Raw genomic sequence first — 19,035 nt, 5'->3', positions numbered from 1 at the left:
AGAACTAGATCTTATAATTCACATATTCTCATTTAAGAACTAAAATAATCTGTTTCAGTCATTACTAATGTCTAGTAATTGATACGTGAAATGGGTTACTAGCTGAGATGCTGATTGCTAGCTGTTAGACCTTGAGCAAGCCTCTTTCCCTCTCTGGGCCTCATCTGTAAAGTGGGCTACCTGATCACATACTCTCAAAGGTCCCACCTAGCACTGATGCTCCAAGACTTTGCACTCAACGTCTACGGAGTGCCAAGAGGCAAAGTTATAAGGTTAGTGATGCTGAAGCCTGAGGGCCCCTCACTTGCCTGGTAACCATATGGATTTGTAACATTTACCAACTTGAGATATTTAACCACAATGGATTAAGACTTGCGTCTCTTTGCACTCTGGCTTCTCTTTGTGTCAGGTCTCATTTTTGTGTTGTGTGTTCTTTTCCTTAAAGAGGGTCCTCCAAATTGTATAATCTTCAGAACCCAAAACCTGGATCTGCCTCTGTCCTATTCAGAGAGTTATAACAAAGATGGCATTCAACTAGAGATTTGTTTCTGAGTCGTGTCTAGAAAGCATCAGATATTTTATTGGGAATTCATTGCCAAGTTCTTCTCTTAGGACTTCAAGAGAAGAAGCACCTACTTTTCTTTCAGTGCTCAGCTTAATACCACTTCTTCAGGGCTTCTCAGAATCCCTAACACTTGATGTTCATTACTTATGAATAACTCTTAAGCCTCACAAAAACAGGGACCATATCTTTTCTATTGACTGATGTGTCCCCAGCATCTATTACAATGCCTGGCACATAGTAAGTACTCCATAAATGTTGCTGAATGAATTAATTAAGTTAAGAAGAACTATTATACTTATACTTAAATATACCCCATGAAGAAGTTGAGACTGAGCACGTACTCTGGGCCAGGCACATAAACAAAAAATTACAGGCTTATTTAGAAGACCGTTAAGAGTGTCTTACCAATTGATTCGAATGTCCAGAATATGAAGCACTTGCTGCTGTGGTCAACACTTATCCAGCAGTAGGAATGTAAGCTGAAATTTACTCATGAAAGACAACCAGTGCTGAGATTATGGGAAACCCTTCTTTACTTGCAATACACTATGCCTTATTTAAAAGGGACTGAATGAGGGGCTTCCCTGGTGGCACAGTGGGTGAGAGTCTGCCTGCCGATGCAGGGGACACAGGTTCGTGCCCCGGTCCAGGAAGATCCCACTTGCCGCGGAGCGGCTAGGCCTGTGAGCCATGACCGCTAAGCCTGCGCGTCCGGAGCCTGTGCTCCGCAACGGGAGAGGCCACCACAGTGAGAGGCCCGCGTAACCACAAAAAAAATAAAAATAATAAATAAATAAATAAAAGGGACTGAATGAGCCAGAATTCAGACTTTTGTGGCCAATAAGGACCCTATTCTTTTCTTAATTGGGGACAGGTAGATTCTCCATTGTACCACCTTGACAAATAAATTAAATGTCCCTATTTCAGAGTCAAAACTTTTCCATTTCTCTGAACTATTATTGTAGAGACCAGGTATGGACCTCTTAAGGGTAGCACCAGTTCTTCAAATGCTCACCTTGTTTTGTCTCATCCCACAGGCTAGAAGCTATCTTTCTCTCCTGCTTACATCTTCCTGTTCCAACTACTTTATTAAGTATTTTCTGTAATAGTAGCAGCAGCCGTAACAAAATCAGCAGCCGAGAGGAAGTCTCTACACAGGAGGAGACAGAAAAGAGAGCTTGGGAGGGAGAGAGACAGCAAATGATGATGGGGCTGGCAAAGGGATAGCAGAACAACAGGAAAGGGGGACTAAGAAAAGAAAGTGACATGGGAATTACATAAACTCATTACATAATCTCATAAAACTGAGCTTTCCAAAAGGAAATGGAAATCGTGGAAGGTGCCCCAACTCTGGAGCAAAGAAAATTCTGTGCTCCTGTTGTAAACACCCACCAGAAAAAATAAACATTTGGGTAAGGAAGAGTGGGCACTTCCTCTCTTTTTGGGTGGCTGTTTGTGATTGCTGCTTTTAAATCCACCGCAAGCCGTTGCCATTGGCCTGCCGTCTTTGCCCTGAGCATCAGAGGGGTGTAGGGATGTGGGTCCAGGGAGGGGCTGCCCATGCGGCACGCCATGACAGGTTTTCATTTCCATTTCCCTCAAGCTCTGTGGGTGCTCTGCACCTCACATGCCCAGTTGTACTCTGGATAATGAGGAAAACTATTGGCCTGACCTGGTCCTTTAATTTTTTTTCCCACTCATGGCTTGAGCTTTCATTAGTGTTCAGTTCTCATTAAGAGAAAAATCAGAGTGAGAATTAAACACCTCCTGATTTATTAGTTTACTGAAAATGGGAAGATGAGAGTCCTGGGACTGGCACTGGATGAAGGGCCCAGATGATGAGATGAGTGAGCCACCGTAGGCTCCCAATGGCTGCCCTCCTTCTCTTCCCTCTTGGGAGCAAGAGGGAGCCATCTCACACCCAGAAATACTTTGGGTCTCTATGTTTATGACTCGGTGTTGTGAAATCTGGCACCTTCTCTGAGGCAAGATAATAGGCTCAAATCACATTGAGTTTTCTGGGTTTGGTTGCATTAAACCTTTCACCAGTGCTCGGTTATGTGTCTAACCCCACAGATGCTAATCCTCAGGTATAGAGGCGGTGTCCAACTCATCTGCTAATTCCCTACTATGTGCAAGGCACATGGCAAGTGCTCAACAAATGAATGGAGAGGGTGAATGAATGCATGCATGCTGAGATGAAATGACTGCCCTTAACTTGTATGTCTGTGTGCATATTTAATACTACCCCGCCTCACTACAAAAAGGAAACAAAGACAGTGTGATGATTCCTAAAAAAAAATTAACCATAGCATTACCATATGGTCCAACAATTTCAGTTACCTAAAAAGTAGGGACTCAAACAGATACTTGCACACCAATGTTCATAGCAGCATATTCACGATAGCAAAATGTAGAAACAACCCAAATGCCCTTCAGCAGATGAATGGATAAACAAAATGTGGTATGTACATACAATGGAATATTATTCAGTCTTTAAAAGGAAGGAAATTCTGACACATGCTGCAAGTGGATGCACTTTAAAAACATTATGCTAGGGCTTCCCTGGTGATGCAGTGGTTGAGAGTCCGCATGCTGATGCAGGGGACATGGGTTTGTGCCCTGGTCCAGGAAGATCCCACATGCCGCGGAGCAGCTGGGCCCGTGAGCCATGGCCACTGAGCCTGCGCGTCCGGAGCCTGTGCTCCACAACGGGAGAGGCCACAACAGTGAGAGGCCCGCGTACCACAAAAAAACAAAACAAAGCAAACAAACAAAAAAACGTTATGCTAAATGAAATAAGCCAGACACGAAAAGGCGAATATGGTATGATTCCACCTATATGAGGTACCCAGAATAGTTACATTTATACCAACAGAAAGCAGAATGGTGCTGTCAGAGGCTGTGGGAGGGGTATTCTCTAATGGATACAGGGCTTCAATTTGGGATGACAGAAAAATTCTGGAGATGGATAGTGGTGATGTTTGCACAACAATATGAATGTATTGATACTTAACGCCACTGAATCGCACACTCAGAATGGGTTAAAATGGTTACGTTTATGTGTTGTATATTTTACCACAATAAGAGGGGAAATAAAGCGATATTCATTTATCGTACTAACATTCCTGAATCAGCCAAGAGAACATCAGTGCTGCCCATACAGCTTGCATCTAGCAGTATGTGGAAAAGGAGGCAGTCCCTGCATGGTCACACGGTTTTGAGGGGACATGGGCCAGCATGCTCCTCATGGGTGTGCACTGCCCTTTTTCCCATGTGGATCTGCAGGAACACCCACTGGCCTTCCCCCCAAGCTTCCAAAGCTGGAAGTTACAGGAAAATCTTCCTTGCCCCTTGAATTGTACCACCCATCTGAGGATTACTCACTAATTGCTGCAGACTGTCTTCCAAGGGACAAAGAAACACTAAACCTATTTGGGTTCACCCTTTCTAGACACCCAGTCTAGAGAAGCACTGTCACACAAGGAACCAGAGCTCAGCCTCACAGAAAGGACTGAGTTTGAATTGCAGCTCTCTGAATGATTAGTTGTGTGCCTATGGGCAAGTCACTTTAAGTGAGCTTCAGTTTCCTCATCTATAAAATGGGAATACTACTATGCCTACCTCATACAGTGGTGCTAAGGTCTAAATGAACTAATAATGTAAGTGCTTAACAGAGTGTCTATAATAAAATGAGTATTCAATAAATATAATTTTCATATAGGAGATGCATGACAGGTGGTAACAAGGGTGGGGGTAGGATGGTTATGCATGTCACTACAGGAGCTGAAATATTTCAGCTTTACAATCTAAACCTTGCACAGGCCAGCCAGTCAGGAGGAGCCTCAGGAGTGAGCAGGAATACTGGCAGGCAATTAAATGGGGATTTTTAGGGAGATGGGCAGTTCTCAAATAACCTTTTTTACTGTACCTCTCATCCCTCAACTCATTCCTTAATCTTTGGGTAGTTTCTGTCTTTGCTGATAGATTTATACCTTTTTCTCACATCTACTAGAAAGTGTACCCATTCATGCTTAGGAAATGTCTTGAAACCTGTGAATCTAAAACTTTTAGGATTATGTTAATTATAATGCCAAGCAAACAGAAGACCCATTAAGGAGCAGTGCAGGATGAAGTCATTCCCATCGGCATGATGGTTTGGATGACCTTTGAGTGTACAGTGATGCTTCCTCCATGATTTCAGTCAATCAATCAAACTCTCATACTAATGGTGCTGAATTGAAATTACTAACTTTAATTATTTTCTTAATTTTAAGGTGCATCTTCCCAAAGCCTGGAGAGATTTATAGAAAGGTAAGTGGAAGAGGGAGGGATATAAGAAGTTGTTTTTAAGTTAGGTTTCTATTTTGAAAAATGAATAAAAACTCTCTGTTGTTACCCAGTAACCACTTACACTGAGCATCCATAACTTGTTAGTCAGTTTCCATACACTGGGAAGTTGTCACTTCTTGAGCCAGTGACCATAGGAAGTGATTAATTTCCATGTGTCCATAAAAATGCATACAAAGTGGGTAAAACTTAGGTCTGGCCAAAGTATTGCTTCTTAATCCTGCTTTATGAACAAGAAAACAATTTTGTGCTTGTGTTGGACTTAAAATTCAGAAGCAAGGCCTTGGGTGTCCAGAATAGAAACCTTGATAAACCCTTGATTTTTCAAAGTTGACCACAGGTCCACAGCTGTAATAATGTCCTACACGTCTGGACACAAGTAACTCAGATAACTCACCTGTGTTTATTCATGACAAATTCTGTGAAACATGCTATAAAGATGGTAGTGTGTCCCCCTACGGGAGACTTCAATCTACTCTTTTAGTTCTGTGCATTTATGTGGTCTTTTCCTAATGGAAAAGTGGGTTAAAATTTATAGAGAAGAAGAGGGGAAATGGGAATGGTGATACTGGAATGAAAGAAAAATAACAAAACGTTACCAAGAAGATGGTCATACACAGATTCACAGCTAGGCTTCCAAGTGTTTGACATTCAGATTCCATCTATGGGTTCTCAGTTTGTCTAGGAACCAGCTGTTGGACCAACCAGCCATTGTCATATATGCCATGATTGGAAATGATGTCTGCAACAGGTGAGTTACTGAGAAAGGTTTGGAAAGTTCTTTGACTTTGAGTTTCCCTGTCCTCTCAACTCGATCCACTCCATTACAGTAGTGTGCTGTGGAACTGAATTTCCCTGTCTTAGCAAGTCCTAGGACACATGTGAAATCAACAAAACCAAGCCGCAAAGCAGAAAGACTTTAAGAATATCTGACCCATTCATTCTTTGCTCTGATTCATAACAAAGGAGTGTGTCACGATCAACTCTGAGTTATACCACAAGAAATATGTTAGTGCCAATCAAAAATCCAAGATTAAGAATCATGGCTTTTTAAATAAAATAAGGCAAAATCACAGCTATCTCATAAGAACAGCTTCCTCACTCATATTCTGATTTACCTACCCACATGGTCGAGACAGCATAGACTTGGAACTTTGCAAAGAAACTGCGCATTATTCACAGCCAATCCTATTTATGCCCATAGCCCATCTTAAGAAAGTAGTTTTGCTAAACTGCTAATATCAGTAGTGATTGCAAAATGTTGAATGCCTTCAGTCCCCCACAACATTTTGGAAGGCTTCTCGAAGTCTGTGCATACCCCTAAGAATATGCCGCACATGTGAATGCCATCTGTCCTGTGATCATGGCCAAAAAGAAAAAAAAAAAAAGGTGAGATCAGATCTAAAACAACTCCCCAGTCGCCACCCACCCATCATTTTAGTAAAACAGAAAAGCAAAGCCAAGAGAGGTGACATGACTTGCCCAATTAATCGACGGATGGCAGAGCTGGACTCCAACCCAAGAGGTGCTAGAAGCAGGCCACCCTGTTCACTGCCCACCTTCTGCTTTCTCATACTTCACTCACCAAATTTCTAAGCCTGTGTTAAAAACATGGTTCCATGTTATGAATGTGTGTTTGCCCTCATGGATACCTCCATGAGAGCTCCAGAACTCTTATGGTGAAGGAGGTGTAGGCCTAAACGGTGAAGTGAGTTCAGGGCAGGAGATACCACACTGCGATCCAGAGATACTGATATGCCCTGCCTTGGCAGCCCCTAGACTGCTTTACCACTGTCCGTAGAACCCCAAGTCTGCCAAGACTACATGCTGCGGACCCAAGGTGGCTCTGTAATGACCCACCTGGAACTCTCCAGTAAATAGTAAACACCCCCAAAACCTTCCATAAGGCAAGAGCCACACCAGTCTCTATATCAGGTCATCCCCAGAGCAGCCGTAAGAAGCAAATGTGATTGGTCCCATTTTACAGATGAGGAAATTGAGGTTCAGCAAGGTTAGGTAAGGAACTTGCTTCTGCTGCTATTGAGCAGCAAAGCTGAGAGCCCGTCTGGGTTCTCTGACTAAATTCTGTACTCTTTCTACAGTCCACACTTGCCTTATTTGCTTTCTTTTATGAATTCACTTTTAAACGTACGTATTGACAACCTATGAAATGCCAAGCTGTGTGCCTGGCTCTGGGATATGATGGCAAAGAGGCCACCGTCCCTAACTTCAAGGAGCTTATGGAAGGAGAAGCAATGAGCTTCAACCCCCAGTTCCATCACAAAACAGAACAAACCTATGGTCAGATCAGCCAGTGCCCCTCCAACCTCTGGATCCTGTCTCGCTGGAGGGGACAGAGAACAAGCTGGTTATACTGCATAAAAAACACCTTCAGAAAGAGTCTTTTAGTCCAAGAGCCCAAAATCCCTGAAACTGCACTTTTTCAGCAGAAGCTGTACACACAGAGGGCCCTCCAGCCCAGTCCTGCTCTTCCTTTTCCAAGGAGCCAAAGGGCAGGCAGATACCAGCCAGAGACCCATGCCAGCCTCTCTCCCCGCCGGGGATCCAGGCAGAGAAGCAGCAAGCATTTGGGTGAAAGAATGGAGTTGGCAGTGTGGGATGTCCCCGTGGTGCCTACTTTGCAACGTCCTGTGGAGGGGTTAGAAAAATAAAGACAGATGGCAAGTATACCTCCCCATCTGCCAGAATGTCGAGGTGGAGGAGATTACCCCAAATGAGCAAAGTGATTTCATAAAACCTCAAGCCAGCCACGAATTGCATAAGTCCATCCTGAAAAAACTTTTAGGATATTTGCTTGACTTTTCTCTTTTTTTTTTTTTACAACGATGCTAGCTTTTACTAAAATAATGCAGCTATGTGCTTCTTTCTCAATTCTCTAAACAAACGTAGATAATAAATACTTGTTAAATGAATGAAGGTCATGATTGCAGGATAGCTTTTAGCATCAGGAATTCAAGAAGAAAGGTAAAATAGACAAACCTAGCTTTCTTGTTGTACCTCTACTCAATCTGACCTATGCTAACCCAACTTCTTTGGGCTTTTCCTATCATTGCCTTCAAAAGCTATAGAATGTGAGTGATACAGAAGGAGAAAAATTCCTGGAAATAGGGCAAGTATGAGTGAGCTACAGCAGTGGAGGCTTGGGTAGCAAGGGCAGCAATGAGAGATGGGAATGGCCTCAAGAATCTCAAGTCATAAAGGGCGAAGACAAACCTTCCCCAATATCCGATTACAACATCCCTGAAAAAAACATTGTAATTACTGGAAGTGTGATTAAAAAAAAATAGAAGCATCTAACACTAGCCACAGAAATGGACATGGTTCCATTTTTTATAGTGGACCTAGACATTATAAATTGAACAGTTTTCACCTAATGGAGAGAGCCAGAGCCGCCCTACAGAGGTTGTCTGTGTCGCCGGCCCCCAAGTGTTTTTCTGCAATGCCGATGTTCCAGATGTCACCTAGGACAGCTGGCCAGCACTGCATTAAGAGGAAGCAGTCAAGATGCTGATAGATCACAGACTCCAAGGAGCCTGAACTGCCAGGAAACAATCCATTCTATCCAGTCAAGGGTAGAAAACCAGCAGAGAAGGGAAGGTTAGAACTCTGCTGCTCAGAGGAGTCTTCTCTCCCAGCCTCCTCAGTGAAGGTGTGGGTAGCCAAGGGAATAATGAGTTTCTCTACCAGCCAGCATGCCGTATCCTCTTTTAGGGGACCCAGGATCTCTATGCATCGGGTAATGTGGGCCCATTGAGACCCCACCCCATTCCCAGTCTATGTCAAGATGCCTCCTCAAGGAGGTTGGGTGGGAGGTCAATAATGTGATTACAACTGGGGGGCCTGAAGCCAAGGGCTACCTCTATTACCTGGATGCTTCAAAAATACGAAAGCTAGCTGTGAGTGAAATCTGAGCACTCAACCACAGCAGGTCTCTGGGCTTTCACTCTGGTTCTGGGCAATGTTTTCTGCAGAGGCTGTTTGCCTTCTTCCTTGAGAGGGGGGCACCCCTGCCATCAGCCATCAGTGAAATCTGGCTGGAACACCCACCAGGGTAATGAAATGATGGCGTCTGGCCCTGCACCCAAGTCATGAGGCTTACCTTACATGATCAGGCACAATTCATTAGGACAGAGACAGACTCTGAGTCACCCGAAAGATGAGGCTCTTTATCTGTTCCAAGCCCACCACGTGTTCCTGACGTGTGAGAGCGTGGTGCTGGGCACCGTCTTCTCTCCCATTATTTTCCTGGAATGAGCGTCACGTCTCTCAACCTGGCTTTCATAGTTCTCCCCTGTAAGCCCTGCACCCTCAACCCCTCACCTCTCCAGGACTGACCGGCGTGAGCTCACCGGTGTGTGAGGAAGGGTGCAGGGCACTGCCGTGGCAGGCAAACGCGGGATGGCAAAGTGAACCTGACGTGGGCTCCAGAGCACCTGCGTGAAGAGGTTTAGACACTTTCAGCTCAGCCCATTCGGCCTTTGACAGCAGGGCAGGCCTAGGAGGTGTTTCCCAAACCACTGGGACTCTTTGGCCCCAAAATACTAGTGCTAAGTCCCCTCAAAAATCACCAGAGGAGGGCTTCCCTGGTGGCACAGTGGATGAGAATCCGCCTGCCGATGCAGGGGACACGGGTTCGTGCCCCAGTCCAGGAAGATACCACATGCCGCGGAGCAGCTGGGCCCGTGAGCCATGGCCGCTGAGCCTGCGCGACCGGAGCCTGTGCTCCGCAGCAGGAGAGGCCCGCGTACCGCAAAAAAAAAAAAAAAAAAAAAAAATCACCGGAGGAGAAAGAATACACAGATCAAAGGGTGTTGAGAATTTTTCAGGGATAGGCTCAGAGGGACCATCTATAGCGTCCAGAGGAGGTGACCCACCACCTGTCACTCAGACCCTTTTGCCCTTGCCTGAACTAAGAATTGGTTAATTTTGCTATACACAGTACAGGGTTTACCTGGCGATGTGCGTATGTAAATTATCTAGCTGTACGTGATGAAGCAATGATGACTGGAGAATGTTCCAGCAGAAACACCAAGGCTTCCATTCTTCTTTTTTTTTTTTTTTAACTTTTTATTTTATATTGGAGTATAGCCAATTAACAATGTTGTGATAGTTTCAGGTGCACAGCAAAGCAACTCAACCATACATATACATGTATCCATTCTCCCCCAAACTCCCCTCCCATCCAGGCTGCTGCATAACATTGAGCAGAGTTCCCTGTGCTATAGGTAGGTCCAGCAGGACCTATACAATAGGTCCTTGTTGGTTATCCTTTTTAAATATAGCAGTGCGTACATGTCAATCCCAAATTCCCTAACTATCCCTTTCCTCCACCCAGGAACCATAAGTTCATTCTTTAAGCCTGTGTGTCCGTTTCTGTTTTGTAAATATCCTCATTTGTATCATTTCTTTTTAGATTCCACATACAAGCGATATCATAGGATATTTCTCTTTCTCTGTCTGAGTTACTTTACTCAGTATGACAATCTCTAGGTCCATCCATGTTGCTACAAATGGCATTATTCCATTCTTTTTGATGGCTGAGTAATATTCCATTGTATATATGTACCACATCTTCTTTATCCATTCCTCTGTCGATGGACATATATGTTGCTTCCATGTCTTGGCTATTGTAAACAGTGCTGCAATGAACATTGGGGTGCATGTATCCTATCAGACCATGTTTTTCTCTGGATATATACCAAGGCTTACTTTCTGATTTTGCGTAGCAATTAGCCATTTTGGTTATGCTTGCTTAATTTGTGAGGTGCCCTTTCATAAATGCAAATTAGCTGAAATTCTTTGTTTATCATCAGGGTTGTGTCTCTAATTAAAAAATAATCATTAAATAGGGAGTATGGGAGAGTTTGCTCCATCTTAACTCATCTTGCCTTTAGGTGGTTGGAGAGTCTTAGCTCAGCATCATCGCTTTGTGCCAAAGAGCTGTTGTATCAGCAGCAGAAAAAAAAAAAAACCAACCCTGAGATGCCAAGGCAAAAGTTAATAGCTGTGCATTCTAGCTTTACCAATGACAGAAGACAGGATATAGACACCCAACTTGCTTTGTTTCACCCCTGCTGTCACACTCCAAACACACAGTGAAGAGAAAACCTGGTTACTCTGAACCTCGTTCTCCTGGTCTGAACAAACGCACAAGGCAGCCTCAATCCCCTTCGCAAACTGGGGTCCTTCTAGGGCTTCTGTGCATCTGCAAATCAAACCAAAGCCTTAACCAACCTTTGGCCCCTAGTAGGTAGGCAACCTATTCTCAAATCCTTCTGAGTGCTTTTTATGCAGGCTGGAGAGCTTTTTATTCATAAAGTTATATAATTTTCGCCAAAGTAATGAAAAACATGAATATAGCATTTTATTCTACATGCTGGGGTTTTGTACAATGGGACAGCTCTTTCTCTTTCCTCCTATCTCTCTCTCTCTCTCAGAAAGTCCAAGGAACTCATAACCCAGTGCAGAATCACATACACCAACCACACCGAACGCCCTGAACATCAGACTCGCTCCACCTTTTCCTCTGTGCAGCGACATATTGCCGCTCACAACCTGGCCCATGTGACCTTCACACCCATGGTCAGCCTGTCACCCTCTGGACAGCAACAACATGAAAAGTCATTTTATTTCACTAAGTGACATAGGTAGAGGGGAAATGACATAAAATTACAATGTCTTCTGCCCCTCCCATTAATATTTAGCTTTCTTCCTCATTTTAGAAAGAATAAAAATGATATGAGAACCCCTTTCATTTTGACTGTTTCTGTGATTACAAAATAACATCTGTTGTGAGAAGTTCAAATAATACAGGTCTAGGAAGTGAAAGTTTCTCCAGAATCACTCCCTACCACCCCAGCACCACTGCTTAGAGCTAACCAATAGAAATGTTTCCTGTATTTGCAGCCAGATTTTTTCTATGTAAGTTCTAATTTACAGACTGATTAATATTCATTGAAATAAAATCATATTATGTTCACTGCCCTGTAATTTGTTCTCTTCGCTCAACAATACCTTTTAGCAGCCTTTTCCATGCTAAGACATACAGATTATTCTTTTAAAAAAATTTTTGTTTTATTGAGGTGAAATTCACATAATGTAAAATTAAGCATTTTAAAGTGAACGATTCAGTAACATTGAGTACATTCAGAATATTGTGCAACCATCACCTATATCTAGTTACTTCATTCTTTTTAATGGCTGTATAGAGGTTTACTGCATGGATCTACTATAATTTATATAGCCAGGCTTTTTAGCTTTTCCCAATTTTATTCTATTCCAAGAAATGTTGTCATACTTGTATGTACGTTTTTGCACATTTGTGGAAATGTTATGATAGGACAACTTCCCAAAAGAGAAATGTCAAGGTCAAAAGTTGAACCAACTTCAAGTTTTGACACATTCTGAAACATTCCTTCCAAACTGACAACACCAATTTCCATTTAGGAGCAGCTCCCTTAAAAGTGACAATAGTGGATACCCCTAGGGGCTTCTTTCTGTCTCCTCTTCCCGTGTCTCTTGTGTGTCGTGCCCAGCTTGTGAGTAATGAACTTACTTTTTCTGGTTTGGAAGCTGTATCAATCTCCCTAGGGCTGCAGTGACAAAATATCACAAGCTGGGTGAGTTCAAAAGACAAAAATGTATTCTCTCACGGTGCTGGAGGCTAGAAGTCCAAAATCAAGGTGCCAGCGGGGCCACGCTCCCTCTGAAGTCTCTAGGGGAAATCCTTCCTGTCTTTTCACCCTTCTAGTGGCTCCCTGCGATCCTCAGCATTCCTCGCTGTGGCAGCATAACTTCAGTTTCCACTCCCAGCTTCACATGGCCTTCTTCCCTATGTGTGTGGGTCTCTCCTCTTCTTAAAAGGACACTAGTCATTGTATTTAAGGCCCAACCTAATCCAGTATGACCTCATCTTAACTGATGACATCTGCAGAGACCCTGTTTCCAAATAAGGGCACATTCTGAGGGAGGCTATTCAATCCACTCCAGGATCATTAGGTAAATCTGGAATTTTAAGGACTTAAAATAGAAGGTAACTTACAGCATGATTCCATTTAGGTTAACAACAGGCAGTTTAAAGCCTAAAGAGAATTCTATTTTCAACTCCCAGGTTAATGCAGGTTAGTATCTTAATTCAAATTTGATAGGTTCCTGAAGGCTTGTACAAAAGTCAGCAGTGCAAAAAATGAACAATAATAGACTTACATATTAAAGCCAGAAAATATTCTAGAATCCCTATTTATACCTTGCCCTTTTTTTCCCTGTATTTACATTTATTGATTCAATCCTTTAATCATTTATTCAACACATAGTTACTACATGTAATGTTCTGCTCCAAGCACTAGAAATACAGCAGTGAGCAAAACAAAATCCCTGCCTACATGGAGTGTAGTTTACCTACTACAACTACTAGTATAGTTCACAGTACTGAGCATTTGGCCAGGCAGCAGTTTCAAAAATAAAGAAAATGGGTAACATGAGGTGTGGTCATCTACAAACACTGGCATTAACAGCTCATCCTATCCTGGGAGAAGCAAAAGAAATGAGAGATAGGGAAGAGCAGACAGTAGAGGGTCTTAGTGCTAAACCACAGAGTTTGAATTTCATTCTGTAGTAGATAAGAGTCATCAAAGTGTTTTTTAATGGCAGGGAAGGAGGAAAGGTTGTATTAAACAGTTCAATAGAAAGTATGTTAGTATTATGTTAAACTTGCCAGTCGCTTAGGTTCTGGGCTTCAGAGTGATAGCCTTTATCATTGCCCTCTGAAATGCTATTATGTAAATTTATTAGCCACTCCGTAGTTTTCTTTATTCCCTTAAATCTTTTTCTGTTGGTTTGTTGGTTTGTTGTTTTGGTTTTTTTTTTTTTTCCGGTACGCAGGCCTCTCACTGTTGTGGCCTCTCCCGTTGCGGAGCACAGGCTCCGGACGCGCAGGCTCAGCGGCCATGGCTCACAAGCCCAGCCGCTCCGCGGCATGTGGGATCTTCCCAGACCGGGGCACAAACCCATGTCCCCTGCTTCGGCAGGTGGACTCTCAACCACTGCGCCACCAGGGAAGCCCTGTTTTTTTGTTTTTTTAATTTAATTTAATTAATTTATTTTTTATACAGCAGGTTCTTATTAGTTATCTATTCTATACATATTCGTGTATACATGTCAATCCCAATCTCCCAATTCATCCCACCACCACCATCACCACCCCCGCTTTCCCCCCTTGGTGTCCATACGTTTGTTCTCTACATCTGTCTCTCTATTTCTGCCTTGCAAACTTGGTCATCTATCCCATTTTTCTAGATTCCACATATATGTGTTAATATACGATATTTTTTTTTCTCTTTCTGGCTTACTTCACTCTGTATGACAGTCTCCAGGTGTATACCTTGCCTTTTAAAGATAACAAGAAAGAAGGAAGGAAGGAAGGAAGGAAGGGAGGGAGGGAGGGAGGGAGGGAGATTTAAATGGAACTTTCAATGATGTATTTCTAGTATTTTGTACAATCCTCACTTTTGTTCTTTTCCAAACCAAATGAAAATAAGACAACCAGCTTAAATTCAGTAAATGTCTAATTGAAGCTAAAGATTTGCTACTTTCACTTATGATTTACATCTTTGTCTTAAATTCTTTGATTTTAGGACTGTGCTCTTATAACTACTTTCAGCACTTCCTTTTTCTGTTTTCACTAGTTTTGTGGAACAAGAAGATTAAAATATAATTTAAAATTTCACATATCCTCTGTAGAGCACACGCACTTCTATATAGAGAAAGGCAGTGTTGCAAATTGGAATTATCTGTTGACAGATATTGTTGCAGGGGTATAGCCTGGAATAGCAGTCTATCAGGAAATTCATGAAAGTTCAAATTCACTGTAGAATGGAAAGATGTAATGTGGACACATAATGTCACTTCATTTCTCAGTGAAATTTCATCTCCCTGACTGTTATATATGTGAAAAGTTTTAAAGACCAAGTTGCAGAGCTCAAAGTGTCAAACAAATAATAAGCAATACCAGAACCCTTTGATCCTATTAACTGTGAGTAACAGTCAGGATAGGTGAAATTATGCTGCAGGAACAAACAGCCCCTAAATCTTAGTAGCATAAAGCAATAAATATTTATTCACTCGCACTACATTGTCCATCAGGGATCACCATGGAGCTCTGTTCCAGGACTCAGATTGGTGAAGCAGCTGCTTTCTAGAACATTGCCCAGACTCATGGCAAAGAGAAAGGGCATCCTGGAGGCTCTCATACAACCAAACATGACACATGTCACTTGTGCTCACAACTCATAGGCCAGACCTGGCCCACCCAACCACAAGGGAGTCCAGAAACCAGAAATATTTTGCAAATAACACCAATAACTACTGTGTGTGTGTGTGTGTGTGTGTGTGTGTGTGTGTGTGTTTTGGGGGTGGGTCTTATATTTGCGTGCATTTACCCTATAATATACTAAGATACTTTGTTTCTTTTGTGAACAGGAAGATTGATCCCGTCCCAGCAATGACCACTCCTGAAAAATTTTACTCAAAGGTCATGCAGACTCTGCAGTATCTAGATTCCCACCTGCCAAATGGCAGCCATGTTATTTTAAACGGCTTACCAGATGGAACCTTTCTCTGGGATAATTTGCACAGCAGATATCATCCTCTCGGTATCAGTTTGAATATGTTTTTACTCTTTAACAATGTCAATGTATTCGTAGTTCAGATATATGTAGTTCAAACCATATAGGAATACACCTAAAATGCCACCAGAACGATGAAGGGAAGAGCACCCAGGTACAGGATCTAAAAGGTCAGTATCCAAAGGTGGCCAGAACCAGATCCAAAGTCAGAAAGGGCAGATGTATTTGGCAAAGAATTAGGACAAACTGAAAGGTAAGAGTTTAAAACTCCTTCACTGAAGGTGAAATCTAGAAGGAGCCAATGAAGCCCAAACAAGAGATAGGAAAGAGACAAAGGGAAGGATTTCTCCAAACCTCGGTGGTGAGTGCCCCCTAGTGGCCAGGATTCTAATGACGTCTGTGCACCCTGGTGGCCAGGTAAGAGTTCTGTACAACAGGGTCCTCCAGAGGGCTTGCTCCCTGCTTCTACACTCTCTTGGAGTCCTTGGCTCTGAAATGCTTTAAAGTTCCAAGAAATTTCTAATAGAATTTCTAGCATGCCAGATGCTTCACAAACATTGTGAAAGTAGTAGTAATTCACCTTGGGAAGGGCTGCCATGCTGATCCTTAAAACAATTCTGTGAGATAAATGTTTCTATTAATTCCATTTGATAGATGAAAAAACTAAGGCTCAGAGAAGTTGTGTAGCTTGCCAAATGTTGCACAGCTTATTGTATATGCAAGCCGGGTGTAGCAGGGCTCTCTTTCTGTGTTTCAGGGAAGAATGTCCTTCCAAAAATACTTATTATATGCCAGGCGCTGTTCTGGGCACTGTGTAACCATCAGTGAACATAATAGTCAACAATCTCTGTCAACATAGGCTTATGTTACAGTGGTAGAAAGACTCCAAAAGTCAGAGGATGATAAGTTTTACTACAGAAAATTAAGCAGGGAGGGAGGATGGGGAGTGCTGGCCTCAGGCCTCTCTGACAGGCATCTACAAGGAGGGGCCTGGGGACCATCCCCTCAGCCCCATATCGACAGCACCTGTGCCAGTCTCTCATGGAAAAGGGCTGCCCTTTCCCTGGTATTGCCAAAGCCACCTCCTTAGACCAACCCAAGCGACAGTGCCCAGGTGCTACACTGTCCTGGAGGTCCAAGCAGTTCCTTATGAGTCAGGCGAGCAGTTCAGAGGGGGAAGACCTGAAACTCCTTCCTTTGCGCCCTCCTTAGTGGGTAGAGGTGGAGAGCTTTCCCTTGCATACATAACATCCTTGTGCCTTTTCAATCCCCCCTTGTCCTCCTCCTGTAGTTCCTGTTTAAGCCAACCTCCCTACCAGCTCCCGCAGGAAGTTCCACATCACCCCACATAAGAGCAGGGACCCTTTAACCAGCTCTCAAAGGGCTCTGACCCCTCCACTAGGGTCCCTTCACTGGGGAACAATGGAACATGTCCACATTCCAGGCTCCCCACCGATGTGACTGAAGTCATTTTTCTCTTCAATTATGAAATGTGCCACAAATGTTATTATTCCAAGGAAACACTGTCCAGCCTCTCATGTGGAAAGCATGTTCCTCCTATTCACACGGCTTTGACCATGCCCTTTAGAAATGATAACCTGATCACACAGTGAACTTGACTCCATTCTGGGCTGCCTTGGACATGTGAAGGACAACCACTTGGGCTGATCATGTCTCTTTGAGCCATTTGGGGATGAAAAGTTCAGTTCCCCCAACAGATGTTCTCAGACTCCTAGATTTTTCCCATGCTAAGAAATGCTTGGGGAAGGGAAGTTGGGAGTAGGGGAGATGTGCTCCCAATTTACTCTGTCACACCAATAGGGACTTGACTTTGGGTTTTCTGACTTTAAATCCCATTCCCTTCCCATGAACTGCGGTTAGACTGACTCCATAAATTTTCTCAGATATGCCAGGCCGTTCCCTTGACTCAACCATAGTATGTAAAAATGACTCCATGTAACTTGGAAGAGAGCAAGGAAAGGAAAAAGGTGATTGATCAGGGGACTCATCAATCACTTGGTGGATTCTCTTGGCCAGTGGTTCTCATCCAGGGGCAACCCACCCGCCCATTATCATATCACCCCTGGAGACGGAGTGCTACTAGCATCCAAGGGGTAGAATCCAGGAATGTTCCTAAACATCCTACAGTGCACAGGACGGCCCCCTACAACCGAGAATGTCGATAGCACCAACGTTGAGAAACCCTGCTCTGGGCTTTGCATTATCCTCAGATGGCCTCCCTCCAGCCGCTGATCTAGACTAGCACTTCACAGCACAAGAGCAAAGGGTGGAACAAGTGTGTTCTATATAAACAACTCTAGTTTGGGAGTAGGGGGAATCCAATTAGGGAGAAAGTTATCACCACCTAAAATTTGTTTAATGTTTTTCAGTTGTTATTCACATCCTAAATTATCCCTGCTGCCTGGTTGCCATGGGAAGTAAATCATAAATTCCTCAACGAAGCATCAGGGTCCTTCCTAAACAGACTGGGGAAGTAGGTGGGATTTACCCAGCCTCCTCATTCCTCCTTTGGCAGGCTCCTAACTCACATAAGGTGAGAAGCTTGAACAGGGGGCTGCTGCCCTCTCATTGCCTCCGTTCTGCCCTGCTCCACATCCAATCTGTGAATCTTCGTTCCCACAGACAGGAACCGGCAGTGAAGCAGGTGAATGCTAGCTCAGCCTCAAGGCCTGGTTGCTTTGCCCAGGTTAGGGTGGATCTCATCTTAATCAATAGCCACATACCTGAGTCTGATTCCTGGGGCACTGTGCTAAGGGTGGGGCAAGCAAATAAAAGGGGTTTTCCATTTCTTCTGCCTTTGAGCCAAGAAACATGATGATGATAATCTGTAGACTTGACTTTAGCCACCCCTTAAGGATTAAGAAAGAGGCCAGGGAGCAAAAGGGGTCAGGGGAGCAGCCCTGAGTCAGTGATTACATTCTCTGCTGCCTCAGTAAACAGGTGGGAATTGAGCCTGACTATTCAGGAAAGAGAAGATTAAATGCCACAGCATGAGATCTGCAGGTAGTGGAGGCCCAGAACAAGAATGGGTGTCTTGCTGACTCCTGCTGGGGAGGAAGGGGCTAGCATCATTCCTCTTAGCCTTGTCCGTGAGTCACGACCCAGTCACTGCCTGGCTGCCAAGGGCTGTGACAGCCCCCACAGGCTCTACCAGCAGTTAAAATTCCTGGTGAGAATGTTTTGTCTTTTTGAGGAATTACCAGAAAGTAAGTCTCACACATTAGGATTATACATTCTTAGATCTTTCAAGAAAGTTTATGTTTGGCCAGGGATGAGTCCTCTCAGGCACAGTCTATAAGGAAGGCAATCTTTCCATTAATATGTCTGAGATAACTATTACGTGCTTTGAGGGTAAAAATGATGCTAAGATGAAGTCCTTGTCCTCTAAGGAAAGGACAAATAGTATATAGATTCTGACAGTGAAATTACCGAGGGCCAATGACACTTTTCTAAGCC

General features: G+C 43.5%; 1 protein-coding gene across 2 annotated transcripts in view; it reads left to right on the top strand.

Annotated features, from left to right (window-relative positions):
- AOAH (acyloxyacyl hydrolase) overlaps window positions 1–19,035 on the top strand; it is a 178,366-nt gene that overhangs the window by 136,651 nt on the left and 22,680 nt on the right. For both annotated transcript variants that reach the window (XM_060108349.1, XM_060108348.1), the window contains 3 exons: window positions 4,843–4,879; window positions 5,592–5,666; window positions 15,413–15,585. In XM_060108349.1, coding sequence (XP_059964332.1) covers window positions 4,843–4,879; window positions 5,592–5,666; window positions 15,413–15,585 — 285 coding nt within the window. The remainder of the gene's footprint in view (window positions 1–4,842; window positions 4,880–5,591; window positions 5,667–15,412; window positions 15,586–19,035) is intronic.

Source organism: Mesoplodon densirostris, chromosome 9 (assembly GCF_025265405.1).
Source record: "Mesoplodon densirostris isolate mMesDen1 chromosome 9, mMesDen1 primary haplotype, whole genome shotgun sequence".
Taxonomy (NCBI): Eukaryota; Metazoa; Chordata; class Mammalia; order Artiodactyla; family Ziphiidae; genus Mesoplodon; species Mesoplodon densirostris.
The sequence above is the reverse complement of the archived record's forward strand: the minus strand, read 5'-3'. Positions and strand labels throughout refer to the sequence as shown.